The sequence below is a fragment of the Anopheles coluzzii genome, chromosome 3, assembly GCF_943734685.1.
Source record: "Anopheles coluzzii chromosome 3, AcolN3, whole genome shotgun sequence".
Classification (NCBI taxonomy): Eukaryota; Metazoa; Arthropoda; class Insecta; order Diptera; family Culicidae; genus Anopheles; species Anopheles coluzzii.
Genome location: NC_064671.1, coordinates 94,274,349 through 94,293,168, shown reverse-complemented (window position 1 = coordinate 94,293,168; position 18,820 = coordinate 94,274,349). Strand labels below are relative to the sequence as shown.

General features: G+C 45.2%; 1 protein-coding gene across 5 annotated transcripts in view; it reads right to left on the bottom strand.

The window, feature by feature from the left end:
• Positions 1-18,820, bottom strand: part of LOC120955532 (beta-1-syntrophin) — a 100,108-nt gene that overhangs the window by 19,579 nt on the left and 61,709 nt on the right. For all 5 annotated transcript variants that reach the window (XM_040376485.2, XM_040376486.2, XM_040376490.2 and 2 more), the window contains exon 6: positions 5,730-5,942. In XM_040376485.2, coding sequence (XP_040232419.2) covers positions 5,730-5,942 — 213 coding nt within the window. The remainder of the gene's footprint in view (positions 1-5,729; positions 5,943-18,820) is intronic.

Genomic DNA, 18,820 nt, shown 5'->3' with positions numbered 1-18,820 from the left:
ATCGATGCAGCAAACTTGAGCATCGTGAAAAGTTTGATCATCTAAAAAGTTTTTCTCCAAACTTCTTGCTATTGTGCCTCTGAAAAATGAGGAGTATTTGAACATTGGTCATTCAATTGAAGTATTGTAAGCCATGGCGTTAGATTGAAATTGATTAAATTGCCGTAACGTTTATTTTTTTAATTGTCTTGCAATCAATTAAGAGGAATCATGTCGACAAAAAACGCACAGTCTATCCCGTCTGCCCAAGAGTCAAAGTTAACGTTTAATTTTATTCACCGTTTTGGCTAAATACACTTCAATAAAAGGATTGATTAAACGGATTACAAACTTTGAGCGAGCCGGCAAATGTGCGATGTTTGCTCGATACGCAATCGCCGTTCGCAGGCTCGCTTATGAAAAGCATCAACACTGATCAATCGATTGGAAATTGTTTTAATTTTGCTGCAGTCTGTGCAGCACTTTAGCCCGGTGTTGCTTTTGTTGACCTCGTAGCTCTGAATTGGGTTCGATTTCGGGCCCCTTCCCTGCAGCTACGTGCTAGGAAAAAGTTAGCTGCATTCAAGCCACGGTACCAGTCGGTTCGATTGTACACATATGCACATTGCAGAACCCACAGTTTTCCCAGTGCCGAATCGATCTTGCACACATACATGGGAAGCTGATGTTTGTTGGCTACTACCGGACACAACATTTTATGCTTATACAGTACTGGTACGCGCTGGTTGCTACTGACCAGCGAGCCATTCGCCGGCCACCGATAACGGCAGCACGGTAGTGGCAGTACTGTACGGCGCAGGATGGTTGGGCGAAATTGAAAACTATCAAATGTGCTTCAAAGCTTATTTGACAGCTTAATAGTGTGCGAATGTGGGCATGTGTGTGGCTTGCCGGCTGTTGGATAAATCGAATGCATGGACGCGCATGGTACTTTGTACTACAGCTGCAGTGCATGCGATGGAGGCGTACGGTCGCTCATGCACGAAGCGGAGCACGATAGCGTGCCACGCGTGAAACGTTCAGTAAAATATCACTTGAAACATGGCAGGGGTGGTTACTATTAGCCTGGCACCGTTTTGTCGGTAAATGTATTTATGGTTTAGATCCGCGTTCAAGCAACGCTCTACTGGCTCTGTGAAAGGACAAGTTGATTGCAGGTGTCTTTACTTCGACTAACTTCCGGTTGCGCTTTACATTTTTATCAGTTTCCCTTCGGATGATTGGAAAACTATGCAAGGTGTGCGGACAGACAAACGCACCAAGCAAGTGACATGAGCAACGCTGACGATTACAAAGTTTACTGCACTGACTTAAGAATCTAGCCAACTCCGACTGGCCCGCTTTCGGAATTCACGGACACCACGGTCGGACGAACGGAGGCCAAGAAAGTGTTTCTCCCCTTGCACAGCAAGCAAGTGCATGTAAAGTAGTGATTTATTCAAGATTTTATTATTTGCTTTATTCTCCGCTCGTCCGCTCCCAGTGGGAGGTTGATGGTGAGCATTTTTCTCCCTTTCGTTTTACACTAGTGAAACTTTTTATTTACCTACGAGGAAAAAAATGTAAAGAAACGACCCTTCACCGGAGGTTCATTCTGTTGGGGCAACGTTGGCCGCCTGCCGGTCGGCTGTGTTTGTGCAAGGTGCTTTTATTTTGCCTTGCTGTCTGTGATCTTAGATGTAGTTTGTTTTGCGAAAAGCTGTATCTGTGTCCTTGCGCGCTTGGGTGGTTGATGCAGACAGAGGAAGACGAGCACTGTGAATTTTGATTTTCCTTAGGGTGGGGAATAAAATCTTCATCGTCTTGCATGGCATATTGTGCATGATTTCCATGATATGCTGGCAGTCTCATTTTGTTAGTCATATTTCTATTTACTCTGTTCCACCTTATGAGAGTGTGTAGCGGAAGATGTCTGCATAAATCGAGAGTCCGTGGGTTTATAAAAAAAATCAAGAATTTCAGTCAAATCCTATGTAAAGTTTTCTAGAGCTTCACGTTTACAAATCGTTATTTTACTGAATGAAAATCCAATAATTCTATTGTGCAGTGTACAATCCACATTCAGGCGCTATTTAAACGTTTAGCAGGAGAAATGGAACGCGTGCAAACTGTTTCACAAATCAAACATCCAATCGTGGGGCCGAGAGCATCGTTCGGAGGCTTGATTTCAATTTGATGTACAGTTTATTTTCCATTTTCTATCCATCCAGCCGTACGCTTTTCGCCGGGGCGTATCGAAACCTCCCGAGGGGGTTGCACTGTAACAACAGAACCATTCCATCAGGAAGGAAGCGAGAGATGCTCAACGGGGATAACACACACATAAGCACACGGTCTATCGGGCAACAAGATGTGTTTATCGTTTTGTTTTATCTTTCAATCGATCGATTGCTTCGAGGGATCGGTAACGGATTTCGGTCGACACCTCGCCGGTGACCTGGGCCGGGTTTCTGCAGGCCCGGGCTCCGGAAAATAAATGGTCCACCCAGGACCACATGTCAACACCGACCCCGAACGAAGCCAGCTGAGAGATATCCGTAATCATCGACCCTTCAAGTGCTGGCTGGGATTGGTTTTCTGGAAGCGCTCGAACCTGGCAACCTTTGAAGACATTCTCCATTCGGTCAACGAGTGTCGATTATCGCCAGATTCATTTCAGTTCGTTTAGATGTGTGTGTGTTTGTGTATGATACTGGTAAAGTTCCCATTTGCCATTTGCCAATCTTGTGCTGTACAAATTTAAAACCTTACTCTGCCTCACCGACCCACATTGCTTGATCGTGCTGTACAAGCAAGCTGAAATCCTGCTTATACCCATTCAATTTAAGCTTGCTATAACGATAGTACGCTTGCAGACCCTCGCTGCACTCCCGTGCAGCTGCAGCTAGATGAATTTGTGTTTGCAAATATAAAGTTGGTATGTCAACACGACCGTCAAGCTGTTTTCTGTGGCACGTTTGCACGAATGCTGGATATGTATCATGTGCTTCTGAGACACTGGGACCGTCGTTCCTTCACCATCAGCTGTCATCCATCCCCAACGGATCTGACAGCATCTATCACCGATAAGTACGAAATGTTGGTAGGGAATATTTAGCTAAACCGAATTGAAATAAATTACCGAAGGTATTGAGCCAGATTGAGCAGCTCACAACACACAACCACAGCTACTGAGATAAGTCATCCCATTTGCCCTGCGAGACCGACCAAACATTCGCTTTAGTTTGGATCTTATCGAACCCATTTCAATACATCACTCGGTTGCGCGGAGCACGTACAGATCAGTCGCAGCATGCAAATAGAGAATTGCTAGAGCTCAATCGGTTGATCGATCCAATCGCAATTGCTCGTAAAGCAGCAGCCGTTGTAAGGGAACGTGCTACAGCTAGAATAGTGGAAACAGGGACTTGGAAATGCTTTTCCCCGATGAAAAAACACAAAAAAAAACCTGAAGCTCATTTATGCAAAGGGTTGCACTAAAAATCGCTTCACAAGGATTTCTTTGTACAAGTTACTTTCTTACTTATTGCAAATTACCTAAAAGCAGACCACAAGCGTTATTCATCCAGGGGTAAAAAGAGATCCGTCAGACGCAAACTTCTTCCCCGACCTTCTTCCCTACATGTTGTGTGATTTGTATGCAAATAAGCACACACATAGAAGCCAATTCCAAGAGTAAATAAACAACCGGCAAAGCAAGGAAACTTTATCATCGGAATCGAGCTCGGTAAGATCGGTTCACAAAAAAAAAACAAGATTGCGACTGAGTGGGAGTTTGATTACTATAGTTTTTTTGCGTTTCCTTTTTTCCACGTGGGACTCGAAGCAAATGGGTAGTTTGAAAAATTAGATTCAGCTCTTGGTCAGCGAAAATGTTTGAATCCCGGGCAAGGGATGAAGTGCAAGCACGCCAGACATGTTTGTGAAGCAGAGCAGAAAACGGATGCAGACTTGCTATGTGGTTCAATCGATGCAAAAATCCGCTCGAATGGACTATCCTGCTGACAATGCTGATGTCTTTTACTGGACCATAAAATAACTTGCCCGAAACTTTGTGATCGAATTCGGCTCCCCGTACACGAGAGTGTGTGTGTATGTGTGGGAGAAGGAGGGGGTAAGTTACAGTTGATAGAAGGGAGCAGTCACTGGAACCATCACCCGGAAACTGCTTCTCACAAGGAGAAATTTCCAAGCACCCTGGGAAAGTTACGGAGAAAGATTCAAAATTGCCTTAGTTTTTTTTTTCTTTGCCTCAAAAGAACCGAAGTGTATCATTAAGCAAAATAACAAGCGAAATCGAAATGAAAGGTCTGTTTGGATGGGCGATCATGAACAGACACAAACACACAAGAAAGAGACAGAAGAAAAAGAAAGAGAAAGAAGATGCCTTCAAGGGTAAAATGTGAGTCATCTCGGGCAGGAGCGAGCAAATGTGCACGAAAATAAAATCCCATACATAATCCTTAAGCTATCGCTGGTCATGATGCTCTGTGCAGCAGTTCGAGAGGAACGCCAGCAGCGATGCAGTTTCATTTCCGACCTTCTGAATGTGTGTGTGTTTGTGGGCCTAGGGGAAAAAGCGGTCGGTGGCATAAAGTGACACTGCATAGCTGCATAATGACTGCAGTTGGTGCAGAAGTGATTGCATTCAGTCGGTGCCGGTATGAAGCTATCTACACACACACACATACACACATACACACACACACACATGCACAGACGAATACGGGCGACAGTTGCAAACGTTGACATTTGTGATGAGCAGCTGGGAACTGGCCAGGAAGAATTGCCGTCTTCATACGGACAGTCCTCAATTAGCTGACAAACTTCAGAACCATGCAATATTTATGGGAATGAAACAGAAGTCTTGCAGGCGCATCGCTTCTTGCTTGCCATCGTCTCGGTTGAAAGGTCGGCGGGGAAGGGTGGAGTGGGTGAAGGGGGTATAAAAAAGCTACTCTCCTCTGTCCTCCGGCAATGTGCCTCGGATGGGAGATGCTGCGGTAGTAGTGCTGGATGGTCGATGACTCTATGAACATTGCACAAAATCACTCGCTGGTAAGATAAAGCTGCACTAAAGCTTCGTTCTTTAGTGCCAAGCTGTTGCTCGACCGGAAAAAGGAGGTAATGGTAGTCATTGCGAAGATGGCCATAGTTTCCAGTAGGAAGGAAGGAAGGAAGGAAGCAACACCGAAAGCTGCTGGTGAGGGGGCTGAATCCGACTGCTCACACAAAACGAACGGGGTCAGTTGGGTTTTTTGTTGTTGCTATCTACATTTCGTAGAATTATTGAAACTAAAACTCCCAGCATCTGGAAGACCGAGCCAAACTGTGTCTGCTTTCTGGATGAACAGTCACGGCAGATGCTATTTCGAATCAGGCATCCAGATGCATTGGAATGCCGTAAGTAGCAATAAATATTTATAATGGTTCATTTCAACTAGCGCAAATGTAAACCGCTCTCGGAACTTGTTTCGGACCAACTGGAAGAGGTAAGAGCAGGCAGGGGGAAACCGCCGCACCGGTTGTGAATATTTACTATTACATTCATTCGTTCCGATGAGCTAGAGCTTGTTATAAATAGACTGCTTTTTGATATATTTTTTTGTGTGCCAATTTTGCAAACTTCTAACCACGTAACCTTTTTTGCTGTGGAATGAAATGTGCTCAATTACAGTATCGCTACCACTTCCACTAGGCGCTCAAAAACTGTGTATCTCTTGACTTACCGGGATCGTGGTATTTGAGGTTACGGGCCAAATGGGTAAGCTGCAGGGGAATGTAACGCGTATCGGCACGGGGCGGACTGCGCGGGGCAACGCCGGGCGGTGAGGACGCGTTCGGGCCGAGCGGACACAGGAAGGCTCGCTGCAGTTCCCAGCCCACCTCGGAGATGATGCTTGCCTTCCGGAAGTAGGGTGTGACTTCACGCAGAAATTTTACTGAAAAAAAAACAGAAAGAAGAGACCATCAGAGCGATGAATGGAGGAGAAAGAATTATGTTAAATGTGTGTGTATTTGGCGGAGAATGGACCCAGAACGCCCCGGGATCGAACGATAAGCTCTCGGTAAATGCTGGGCGATGTAGCGGAAGTGGGAAGCTTTATCAACCCTTTTCTTCATCACTGACCACGCTAGCGAGCGGCTCGGCTCTAGGTCGTTGGTTTACGCGGAACGAAAAGCTAGTATACAAGAGCATTCGGGCCAGTAAATTAGAGCAGCAGTTTGTTTTTGCCATAAAAAAAGGATGCTGACTACGACGAAGTCAGCTTACTGTGTGTGCTATTAGCAGCGGCTTATGAGAGGCTGGGCGACGTATGCGTTTTGTGTGTAGCAGTGCGGATGCGGTCAATAGAAGCGGCTGGTGAAGGTACATTTACTGAAGGAGCGTTCATTTTAGCTCGCTGTGGAATTGATGATGATGAGCTTGGTGATGATCGTTAGCATTATTTATTTCGTCCTTGCCACTGTCTTCGCCCGTTTTAAAACAGCTTTCCGCAGCAGAAACGAGCTCGTTTTTAAGAAAAAGCACTCTATTTTTTAACCCACTCTCGAGATCAGCACCCTCCGTCCCCGGGAATATTACACCGCCACGGAGTTAAAAATGTGTGAACGCTAGATTATCACATGAATAAAGCACAGTGACCTTTTGCACTTGCTCTCTTTGCTAAACGCCCCATTCGGCGTACTGTAACGGGAATGGAGGTGCATCATATTCGAACAATGCAGCGCGGACTACACATGCCCTCTGTGCCACATGTACTGTGCTCCCAACGTAAATGTTCATGGCACTGTAAAATCGGAGATAAGTGTACCATGCTTTCCTTCCCTTGTTGGCGTTCTTCTATTTAACCATGGTCGCTATGCTGTGTTGCTGAACTCATTTTCGACTGTTTGAAGATTATGTTCCTTTTTTGCGTTGTTGCCTCAAACATGTTAAAGGCTCTTATTTGCTTCGGGTCAGGGATGTTCTCTAACCTGTATCGTGTTTTTGTGTAAGCAGGATTTTCATGTACATTGGAAATTTACACATGAAAGCGGTCTAATCCGTGCGGTGTATAATGTGTAGTGGATAAAAAAACGACCAACAAAACTCTACAAAGCAAAACTGAAGCGCAAAAGCTCCAAATTATCGCTGTACTCGTTAGAGCTCAAATTGAGGGAGGATGAAGAGCAAGGGACTTTTGAAGAGTCACCGTCCTCATCCCGGTGGGTGTTATCCTTCAACGTCTCTACCGTCACGCAGAGGAGTATCCGTTTACTTCATTTTTTGAAGTTCTTTTTTCCGCCCCGCAATCCAACTTACATTAATGAGAGCTTTTTGCACCCTAATAGCTGTCTTTGAGAAGAAAAAAAGGCACACGTTGTGTGTAGGGAAGGAAAACACTTTTGTGCACCACTCTGGGATGGGCAAAGTTTGTACAAAGGTAAAGTTTTCACTTTTACTTTTTACGCTCCTCTCGCTGTTCCAAATGTATGGACATGGAGAGGAAAAGTTAAATTAAACGTGTGCTAGATCGAGGGCGAGCTGCATGACTAATGATGTGTGTAACTCGTTAAAAAACTCTCAAACATCGTGTATACTGAGAAGGTGAGGTACGTTTCATTAAAATGGTGTTTTGGACCGGTTTTTTTGTTGGTACAAGTAGGCCATTAGAACAAGAAAAGGTAATGTATTCTACTGAAAATATTACTAAAATTACTACATAGCTATGCTCACGGGACCCATTGTTTCAATTTATATTTTGAAACCAAACAAATCAATAAACAGCAAATAAATAAACATCGATCATGCCGTCAAACAGCTGGCAGCTCGTTCTATCCATCCATTAAACGTTTTGAAGCAGTATTGAGCTTTTATTTACCATACCCTGATGTTGTTGAATGCTTTGTCAAATAGCAACGCACTTTATCATTTTGTCTGCAGTCCCGCATAACGCTGGTACCTGCTCTCCATGGGGAGTCTTCCGTTCTTACGGGTTAAACTGTCCAAACACACCAAACAACAAGCGTTTATACCAATCATTTAGTGCAAACATAGCCATGAAATACATCTTCCATTCAATGGCAGGGCAGCTTACGGGTGCTTATCTATGCCGACGTGAAATAAATGAACTTCTCACTACAGATCATGTTGCAGAATTTATGTGCCCGGCAATTAGAGCGCTTGGAGGATGGCAGGAAAAACGGTGAGGTGTGGTAGGAGTAGTGTCACTGGTGGACCAACCCAGGTCCAGGGCAGAAAGTTTGCAGTTATTTAATGCCTTTACATGAGGTCATTTTCATTTGCATGTTGCTTCTGTGCGGTGATGGCACAGGAAAGCAACATGCACTTGTGCTTGTGGGAATGCAGCTTCGTCGACGAAGAAAAAGAGGGAAAGCATCTAGAGAATCGTTAGAAGTGCAAATGCTATGCAAGGCTCTGGTGTGCGTCGGCACGGTACGGTCCTAGCCTCGGTACGGATCGAACACAGCTGAGTCAGTTTTCAATTACACCACAATATTATTAGAATCGGTTGTAAGTGAGCAGTGTATGGTTTCTATTTTCTAATCCATGAATCGATTCATTTCGTCTGATCTGGTGCGGTGAGTGTGCCCGACGGCATGCCAACGGAGAACTTTGAGTTATTGCATCGAGGGTTGCGGTGCGATACTGCGGCACTGTTTTGCACTCGTTTGAATACTGCAGAGGAGCGTAATGTGGTGACCATGGCATCGGTTGTGCTATTGTTTTCCGGACAGATATTTGTCATTAAACGAGCACATTAAAACCGGAATACTGGTCGAAGAGAGCGGTATACGAAACCAGGGAGGATTTACTGGCAACTTCTGGAGCAAGTTTCATGTTACAACTTGATCCTGCTTGAGAAGCTACAGTAGCATCGTTCAACAAGGTAGTCTGAGTTTTTTTTTATGTAACCTTCGCAGAAACTCGAGAAAACCTCTTGAAAATAGCATCGCTCCAGAGAGGAGAATACTTTACCTTTCAACGCAACTCTGAAGCTGAGCTTCTGCTTGTACTGTAAAATCTATTTGCTAGCAAGGCTTAAGCTCTAGACCTCTAGAGTGTTTGTCACAGGAGTATTGTTCGGTGTTCTGTTGCTATTCTAGTGTTTTGCATTGAACGCAAGTAAATCCGATTCTCGGACGGAAAATGTTGAACATCCTTCAACAGAGTTGACAGATGAAAATATTACGCAGAACATTGGAGCAAGGTATGGCTATTCTTCATATAAGACTCTTCGCTTTTTGCGTCTATGGCTACTGAATGATGGATTGATCTGTTCTTAACATTCACCAAGTACGGTATGGATAGAAACAACCAATGGTTTGTCGGAAAAGCCTTAAGTGACTTAGGAGACCATTTGACAGCAAAATATAAGAGTGTATTTAAAAATAATATTCTGATAACAACACGTTAAACACGAGTGGCTTACTTGAAATCAAACTTAAAGGAAAACTTATATGCTCAAAATTATTGGTGAATCATTTTGAAAGCAATTGCAATTTTAGTTACAACATTTTCTGGTGCATTTTAGTGCATTGCTGCGAAGATTTATTTCGTAAACTCTACCACTGCTGTTTATCGTCAGTGCTGTACCGGTGTGCTCCCGTTCCTCAACTGCACAGTCTGTTGCAAGGGCCTAAGAAAACACTTGATAGGTATGTGTTCATCGAAATGGCCAAGCTAAGAGCAGCAGTTCTATCAGACCAAACAACCAACCTCCCTTCTGTGGTTGAATAACACCCACCGTTTGCAAATGTGGTTGTATATTGCAAGTAACGTATTTCCACAAAGATCGCAAGGCTACTACACCAGTTTGGTTTTGCAAAACTTCGCCTCAAAACATTAGTAGCGTGAATGGGAGGTATGCTCGTTGCACCTGGTAAAATAACAAGAACTGGAAGGCAAATAGCACGGAAGCAATTTTAAGACGACCTACATCTACTTGGTATTTCTCGTGATCCTCGAAAAAGCTCCCCATTCCACCATCTGTATGGGAAATTGTTTAGTGCTGTAATAATGGCGAGCCACATTAACGTTCGCCAACGTGCCCACAAGGCAGTACGGGCGTGGGAAGCAGTGACCTACCAACATCGTTCGTATCGTTTCCTTTCTACAGGCGTTTGCAGGTGCTGGTGGTTTTGTTCTTGAGTGCATTCCGGAGCATTTCTAACATGCATGGGTAGTTTAATAATGGGTTTTTGGCTGATTCTAAAATAGATGTAATAACTATTTCCTCATATTATGAGAACGATGTAAATATGAGTATAGCTTTGTCGTAATTCCAAAAAGAGAGTCATTTCAGTTAGGACAGTGTGTTGGGCAAAGGGAAATGCTCTTTGATCAAATATGCATTTACATCTTTCTGGGCAGATGGCACCATTTTGTAGGTAAATTCATGCTCGTCTACGGTGTTTTTTTTTTAAAGAGCTAATTTTTTTTGGATTTTTTCTTAAAAGGACTTTATTCTTCTCACATCTTGGTTGTAGTTTTTGTTGTTTCAAACTCTTAAGAAAGTATGCTCAGCACATAATTTTATCTACAGTCCTTTCACAGCACGTATGGCCCTTTTAACAAAAGCTCTCTGAAACAATGCCCTAATACGCTCAGGTTCGGTTGGTCGCTTTTGTGTGGTTCCCAGATAAAGCATACAAATTTTATTTTCCCCTTTGGCTAGAAAAAAATCAACAACCTTCCACCCCCCCCCCCCCCCCCCCCCAAAAAAAAAGGGTCCACTAGTCCGATAAGATGACCCCGGAAAGTGACACAACAAATTGCTTGTTTACGCCGACTTTTAAGCGCAACACTAGCGCGTCTCGTATGATGGCTTCTTTTCAGAGAACAAAAGGAAGAAAACACCCAAGTAACAGGAGGACGCTAAAGAAAGCGAGGGAGAAAAAATGCCCAATTATTTCCCAAAACCCTAATAGAGAAAAGCCGGGCACGCTTGAAGGACACGATTCAACGCCGCCGGTGGGAAAATTCAGGGCCAAGACAGGGGGCGAAAGGAGCGAAGGACACTGCGCAACACGCAAGAGAAAAGCTTTGGTCCGCTTCACTGCGGTTGCTTGCCCTAGTAGGCAACTTTTCTTTCTGGCTCCCTTTCACTTTCTCTTTCTCTCACGCTCACTCCTCTCGATCTGCACTTTGCCATGTTGTCACCCAAGAATGGTCATCTCCTTCCTCCCATAAGAGTAATGGCCACCCGAAGTGTTCCGGAATTCGGTTACACAAAAGCGAAACACTGAGTGGGAGGTCGCTGAGGGGCGATGAAAAACAAAGGAAAAACGACACTGACAAATTAATACAGAAACAACACAGACAAACGGAGCAGCGGGCGATGGGCAGTTTTTGGGCGATGCCGGTACGATTTCACCACGGCGTGTGTTCTCTGTCTTTCAAAGATATCCTCTTTGCTGGTGCCCGTATACCGCGTAATTCAAGGAAAGCTCGAGTAGGAGGAAATCGGGGTGGGCATAGAAAAGAGAGAAGCTGTCCCATCCCGATCCAATCCAATTGCTTGAGGGAAAGCGTTCACCTTTTTTCTTTCTTTCTTCATTCGTTTTCACGCTTTCCTTACGCCAGCACAAGGGCACGCTCGCTCATTAGACAAAAAAAGGAAGATAGCATTTTAGTGTTGCTGCTTTCGCATCTTTCTGTGCACATTCGGGCAGTGGCTCGTTACCGAGGTGGATACCGAACCGCTGCCCGATTGAAAGATAACGCGTCGCCACCGTGAACAAAGGTTAATAGAAACGGCTTTTCTTTCGGCACGGTTCAGATCTGGGCGGTCGGGCGGGCTAGAAATTGTTTTTACCACCGTTGGGCTATTTGAAAACAGTTGTCCCAATGCTCCCGACTTCGGTACGGTCCTTTTGACCCGAGTGGCACCTTTCATGTTTCTTCACTCGGAGGCTCGCTTGTGCGGACGACATGAAGCAGAGCTGAAAGGGTTTTTTTTCGCTTTGCTCGAGGTATTAGAAATGGAAATATTGTCCCTTTTGGTTGCACGCCTGCAAGCATTCACATTCAGCAATATGGCACGGAGGGTATTTGTGTGCTAGTATAATGCTCCAATATCTTACTTAACTTTCCATTTGTTGCTTGGTTCGACTAAGGGATTGCTGAAGAGGGAGTGGAAGTAAGAAATTCCAAAAGATGGGTTCTTTAAATTGATAAGTAACGTCGATGCCATGCTGGACCAAATATATAATAAACTATTGAAAAGCTGCATTTTTAAAACTAATTGAATATATTTAAACGGAAAAGCATAACTTTCCCCCATGAAAATGTATTATTTACGAATAAATCTCCCCAAACAAAAGCAACAAAAAGGGCATCGATTGACATCGACCGGATCGCAAAAGGAACACACCAAAGCATAATAGTACAAAAAAGCAGCAAAGCTTGCTCCCTATGAGTGTGTGTGGGTGTGTGTGTTTTTTTGCACTTCTGCAACACTCAGGCGGGTGCTCCGGTGTCGGAACGGCATGCTTCCGGTAGATCGAATTTAATCCATCACTGTCGGCCCCGACCGAGCGCTCCATTATGCCGGCACTCGATTCCACTCAATCGATGCTTCACTCTGATGCGTGCGGTTGTGATGCTTCAGCGGTACGTGAACAATCATCATTGTTTCCAGTTCTGTAGTGGAGGCAGCCAATAGTAGTAGTGGTAGTGGTAGTAGCAACATCCTTCAGAGAGCTGATGTGAGGTGAAGTAGGGGGGGAATTTTTAAAATATTTTTCACGCCACGCCGGAGATGCGTGCTGCAGGAAAATAAAAATCGCGCGCTTCATCCCTCTACCAGTAGTGCTAGGGACCTTCCTGCTGGGAATTGAACTCACTTTGCAGTTGCAGGAGGTGGATGTGTATTATGTTTTTGTTTTTATGTGTGCTGCTCATACCGCAGCAGTAAGTGATGTTGGTTGACGGTTGTTGAGCGGAAAAGACAGCGGCATCACGATTGGTGCCACAAACTCCTGGGCTTGCGCTTCGGGTATCATTAATTAAACCGTGTTTCTATTTTGTTGTCGCAACAAAAAACTGCAAACTGAGTACAGCGAGCGATAAAAACGGAGAAAGCCCATGTGAGTGTGTGTGTGTGTGTGGTGCGTGCTCCTGGAGCTTTTGTGACAAAACAGTGCCATAAATGGATGCTTGTGCATTAATTTACGCTGGAGCACATCTGCTCAATTGTCGTTGTCGTCACCATCGAAGGTTTTCGTAAATAAAACCGCGTTGCTTTTCTGTTTTGGTGTTGCTACCGTTGTTGCTGCTGCTGCACAGCAAATGGCTTTAAATTGGATCACTTCAGAGTCTTAAAATGTGATGGTGATGAAAGTGAATGACGAAAACGTAAAATGTCCGTCGCTTGGTAGAAGCTTTAGCGGCAACGCGAGAGAGATTTGTAAATTTAAATTATGTGTTTTTGCATGGAAGTGTTAGATTTAACTGTATTTAAGGCGATTTATTTTACAGACTTGGAGAGTTGTTGAAATTATAAGACAAACATATGCAGAAAAAGATTAAAAAAATATCATTCACAACACGCGCAGCATACAGTTACATGATAGAATTTTCTTGAAAATGACTAATACCTGCAAATGGACCCAAAAAGCCACAAAGTGAATAATTGCGGTTCATGAAGAATTAGATGCGTACTGGTCCTTTTCCCAGCTTCACTAGCGAAAAAAGAAGGAAATTCCCTTCTTGTCTTGCAGCAAAAAAGTACTAGGTATGTGTGTGTGTGTGGGTAAAATATGCAAATAATTTAACCTGTGCTACATCAAACCAAGCAATTGACCCCCATCGCAACAGCTCTGAGCTCGGAGATAAAGGAGGGCTTTTTTCTAACTCGATCCAGAACAAACAACCGAAGCAAGTATTTCCCTCCGGAGAGCCTCAGTCTTACATGGTGGTGTCGGTCAGTTCGGCAGACTAGAGCTACACAAAAAGGCTTTCCAACTTGAGCCGACACGGTGATTGTGAGTGCGATATGTATCGCCACTGGCCGGAAGGTGTGAGTTCGGTCCTTAAAGCGGGCCCACACGGTTGCTCCAAGATAACTACGAAGACCACGAAACATCTCAACCATGCCATTGCCGTAGACCGGATGAAGGCGAATGGCAAAAAGGTTCATCAATTATCTTGCAGGATCATTCTTATGGAGCTCGCAAAGCCTGTGCGTCTTAGCGAAATTTCTGCAAGGATGGAACGACATGGAGAGTGTAGATTGCTGGGATATCATATTTAAGACACTGCCGGACAGAGCCGATCCTTTTACCGGCCCGTAGGGTTCGACGTAAATCATGCGCTGATTGCAGTAAATGTAAACAAGGCGCACAAGAAACAACAAAAAGCTCGTGTTTGGACCAGTCCCGTAAGCAGGCAATCAGTCAATGAAAAACACTTTGCGGGTAAAATATGTATAACAGCTCACTTGTAGTTAGACGAGCAGCTGAATCGGAAACCTCCACTGGTTTCACCATCAGCCTTCCCGCGCGTGCACGACATCAATGCCATCCAGCAGCTGTCACAGAAGCTATATCCTCCGAGCTTGGGCAACCCATAGCGGGGATAAACAGTGCTGCAAATCGTGCAAGTACTCGACTGAATGGGGAGGAATATTCATCATCGTGATTTATCCCATGTATGTCTCAAGAGATCAGCGTCGTCTTCGTCTTGGTCGTCGTCGACGTCATTTCTTACCCAAGGTGTGCGTCTCGAAATGAAATAAAACGCTCCATTGCCTAACGGGGTGGAGAGGAGTCCGTGTAGTCCGTTGTACCGACCCACTCCCCAAGCGTGGCCTGTTGTAGATGCGTGATTTCCCCATGGTACGACCGCCCTAAACGACGACAACCATTCCACATGCGGGAGGGGGATGGATTTGGCGTCATTTTGCGCTTCTGCCCTGAGAATCATTGCCCGACCGTACGTTTCTGGAAAAGTAGGTATCCTCACCATACACGCGCCCCACTTTTCTTCTTGCTTTGGCTTTGGTGGTGATACGGTGAATCGTTTATGCTTTCGCTACGTGTCGGCGATACCTGTCCGTGACACGGAAGTGATTGTCACTGTCGCTACGATAGAACGAGCCGAGCCAGGCTGACGATGAAAGAATGGTCTATAAAGAGCGGGGCAAGCCAGGAAAGAATAGAACCTACCGCGAACGCGCTGTGAGCCACACGAGAAAGGTGGTCTCGCTCGCCATACCTTGTAGAGTGTCCCAAATTAGAGGCGACTCTTGCGAATTTCCGCAGCTCGTCCTCTCCCCAGCGCCAAACACGCTCACACAAACACGTACTCTTGCTGCGAGGTGCTTTAACCTATTGGAGCACTGAAAGTGACAGCTTCCAAGCTCGGAAAGCTTGACTTTTGCAAGCGATAGAAGCTTCTTTTACACGCTGCTGAAAGGAGACTCCACTTGATAGCGTTCAACTGAATCTGCCCACTCATCCTCAAGACAATTGAAACCGTCAAGGAACACGAGCTGGGCAGAACGGAACGAACGCTCTTATAGGTGTGGAAATGATGCTCGGAGGAGTGGACGATCCGGCCAACCGTTTCACAATAGAGGTGGGAGAAGAATGTAAAAAAAAGATTGCGAGTACGAGACAGGTACGACGATGCCGGCGTTGCCATTTGATACACTCTATTTGGGGCGGAATCTGCATGATGATATATGTGCGAATTGCCCTGAACTTCACTCACCGAGGGCGGACTGGTATGCGGCCTTCTCTCGCCAGACCCGCGCACCGAGCTGCCGAATAGTTCCACGCCAAAGGGGAGACAAAAGAGGATCCAATAAAAACCCTCCTCGGTGTGTGCGTGGCATGGCTGTACCACTCTCGCCGACTTTTTGGAAGAAGTTGTAAGAGGATCTACATGAAGTTGCCGAGCTTGGTTGGGTGCAAACTTTCAGCACCCACCAACAATGGAATGGTGGCAAAAGGCGGCTGCAGGGTCTTCTTCTCCGATTCTGATCCTAGCCACAATAGCCTGTGATGGGATGGAACTCTAGATCATAAATTAAATCACACTCGTCGTGCGTTGGTCCCTTCCCTTGCATTCCGGTTTTGCTAGAACAAAGCCCGCTCTACCGTACATTGGTTGATTTTGGCAGAAGGACTGTGGGTTTCGAATGTGTGATTTGTCTCAGGTGGCTTTTACTGCGGTGGTTGCATTGTCGTGGAAATTGCAAAACCTGTCACGGCATAAGAACCACTTGCTGGGTAGCTTAATTATTCTTCTAATACCAGCAGGCGTCGGCGACCGGGGCCAAGCAGTAATGATTTATGTGAACCCTTTAGCTGTAGGTATTAGGCAATGTAATATGTTCTACAGATTTTAAATCTTCATTACTTGCTGCTAGGAGCGAGACGAATGCAAACATGTAGCTATAAAAAGGTTGTTATTTCCCTAACAAAAAACCGACAGTACTGTTTCACGAATACTGGTATCCGGGAAATCGTTTAAAAAGGTTTCCTTCAGATGAATTATAAATTACATAGCACATTGCTTCAGGGGATAGTATGATGTTTTTTCAGCTCTTCCTTTATTAGTTTTCATTTGCAGTAAATGTGCTGTAGCCCTTTAGTAAAAGAAGAATTTATGCTTTATTTCACATCGTGTTTATGAATGAACAGGAAAAGGTACTTTTCTGCAGTAGTATTATTGCAGAGGAGCTATATAATATAGTAATAGGATGAAAAAAGACTGGCCCCCGTATGGTTCTTTTCAGTAGAAAAGGATGGTGAAGAAATGATTCTTTTCAACCTTTTCAGCAGGTATGCACGTAATAATTAAACATCGGCTTAAATATAACGAACAAAAACGGGGCACCTTGAAGCAAAACTTGGAACACACTTCTTCGCGCGCCATTCAATTGACTTCCAGGTGTTTGATGGAAAGTATTAACAGCGTGTATTATTATTGTACTCTCGTTCCTTACCCACACACGATCGCGAACGGTACGCTGTGCAGCTCTTCTTGTATGTCAGGTTGAGGAGAAACTTCTCGCTGAAGTGCTTCAGCTCGAAACGAAATACTGACAAGTCACCTTTCCATCAACCGAGCTCTAGCAAACGGTACAAGCTGTGTACCCTTTTGCTCGCTCCCGTTTTCGACCTCCCTCCTTCTTTAGGGTACAATGGAGCCTTTCCTTCAGTCTGAACCGTTCCCGCTTTGGGACGAGCTGAAAAGAAGCTTCGATGATTCAATTAGTGAGTGAAATTTGAACAACATCCTACCAGAAGAGTCACGGGCAACATTAAACAGTGCCGATGAACGGAATGGCGCGAAAAATATTCGCCATCCTCGCAACCGCGTAACGTACAGGAATTTCTAGTAGAATTTCCCGGAAAAGCAAGGTATGATATGAGTGAGTGAACAGTTTTGAAAAGCTTCTTCGTATAGAAAGCCAGAAATACAGTAAAAATGAACCCGCTTCATCCCGCACACCTGTACTTGACTCCCTGTTGATGTGGGTGAATCGCCTGCGGCAAGAAAATCGAATTTTCACATTCCACTCATCATCGTTCCTGCGATGGGTTTCCTTCCGCGTTACGCCCGACTGATGGCGGTACCTTCCGCCACCAGTGTGCTGTGATATGGGCTGCGAGCGGTGTAACATTATCGATTTCTGAAGGATGCTGAAGCACACGACCGCAAGGAGCAGACCACCTTAATGCTGAGATGGTATGAATTTTACAACACCCTTCCAGACCGCAACACACTTCAGGCGTGCATCAAATTTCATTCTCACATGCACACATACACCCAAAGAGACTTGGTAGAAGAATGAAAGCACAGGCCCGTCAATTTGTTTTCCAAAATTCACAACCCTATTGGCGGGCGCGGCTTTTAAAGCCTGTTCCGCGCTACCGAAAACGTGCCCAAGACATGCTGGTAGTTTCTTCCGCGTTCTTAGCCAGATGTAAACTCTCTTACCTGCCGTACATGACACCGGGCGGAAGTATCGAAAACGACAGAAATTCGGAAAGGAACACAAAGACGCCCTCATCCGGGAGACCGGCATGCTGTGGGAACACTCCATCCGGGAAACTCTCACTCCCCAATCGCAGTAACAACGAATGATGAGTTTACTTTCATCGACAAAAAAGCCACTTCCGGGAACAAGTGCCTCCGAAGGACTACTCCCCGTTGCCGCACACTCATCACCACATTGACCTAGGCCGTTCGCTCGTAGGCACTTTCACAGGTGTTTCAAGCACGTCGACCAATCCCGGGTGGCTTAGCGCTTGTTTTCCGTCAACCGCGGGAAAGGTTTCACGGTACATCAGAATAGCGACCGAAATTGTGTCCTCCGGTTGGCTGGGACGAACCTTGTTAGCGCCCATGTGTAGATGAAACACAAATTGATTTAATACTGTTGCACACGGACCGCGATGACAGAGTTGAACTCCATTGCTGATGGTAGCTTTGTGTTGCTGTTGAGACATCGCGTGTCCGAGCGCTTTGTGGAGCGGGTTGTGGTCGGTTTAAAAGCAAGCGAAAGAACACTCCAAGCGAGAATGTGAGCGATGAGTGGTGGCTTATCTGATGTTGTCAAGCGTACAGCACGCCAAACACGACCAGATTTCTATTCAGATTGACGCACTGTAGGCTTTCATCCCGGTCGCTGTGGTTTGATGATAGCATCCCGCTTTAATGTTCCCGCTGTTCGAACCGCTGTCCGAAATGGAATCGATGATTACGAACTGATAGCCAGTGATAGCACCCTTATTCGGATGCTCAAGCATGTCCCCGTACCAGCAGAGACGCTTGGCACGGCTGCGCTGTTGTGTAAGT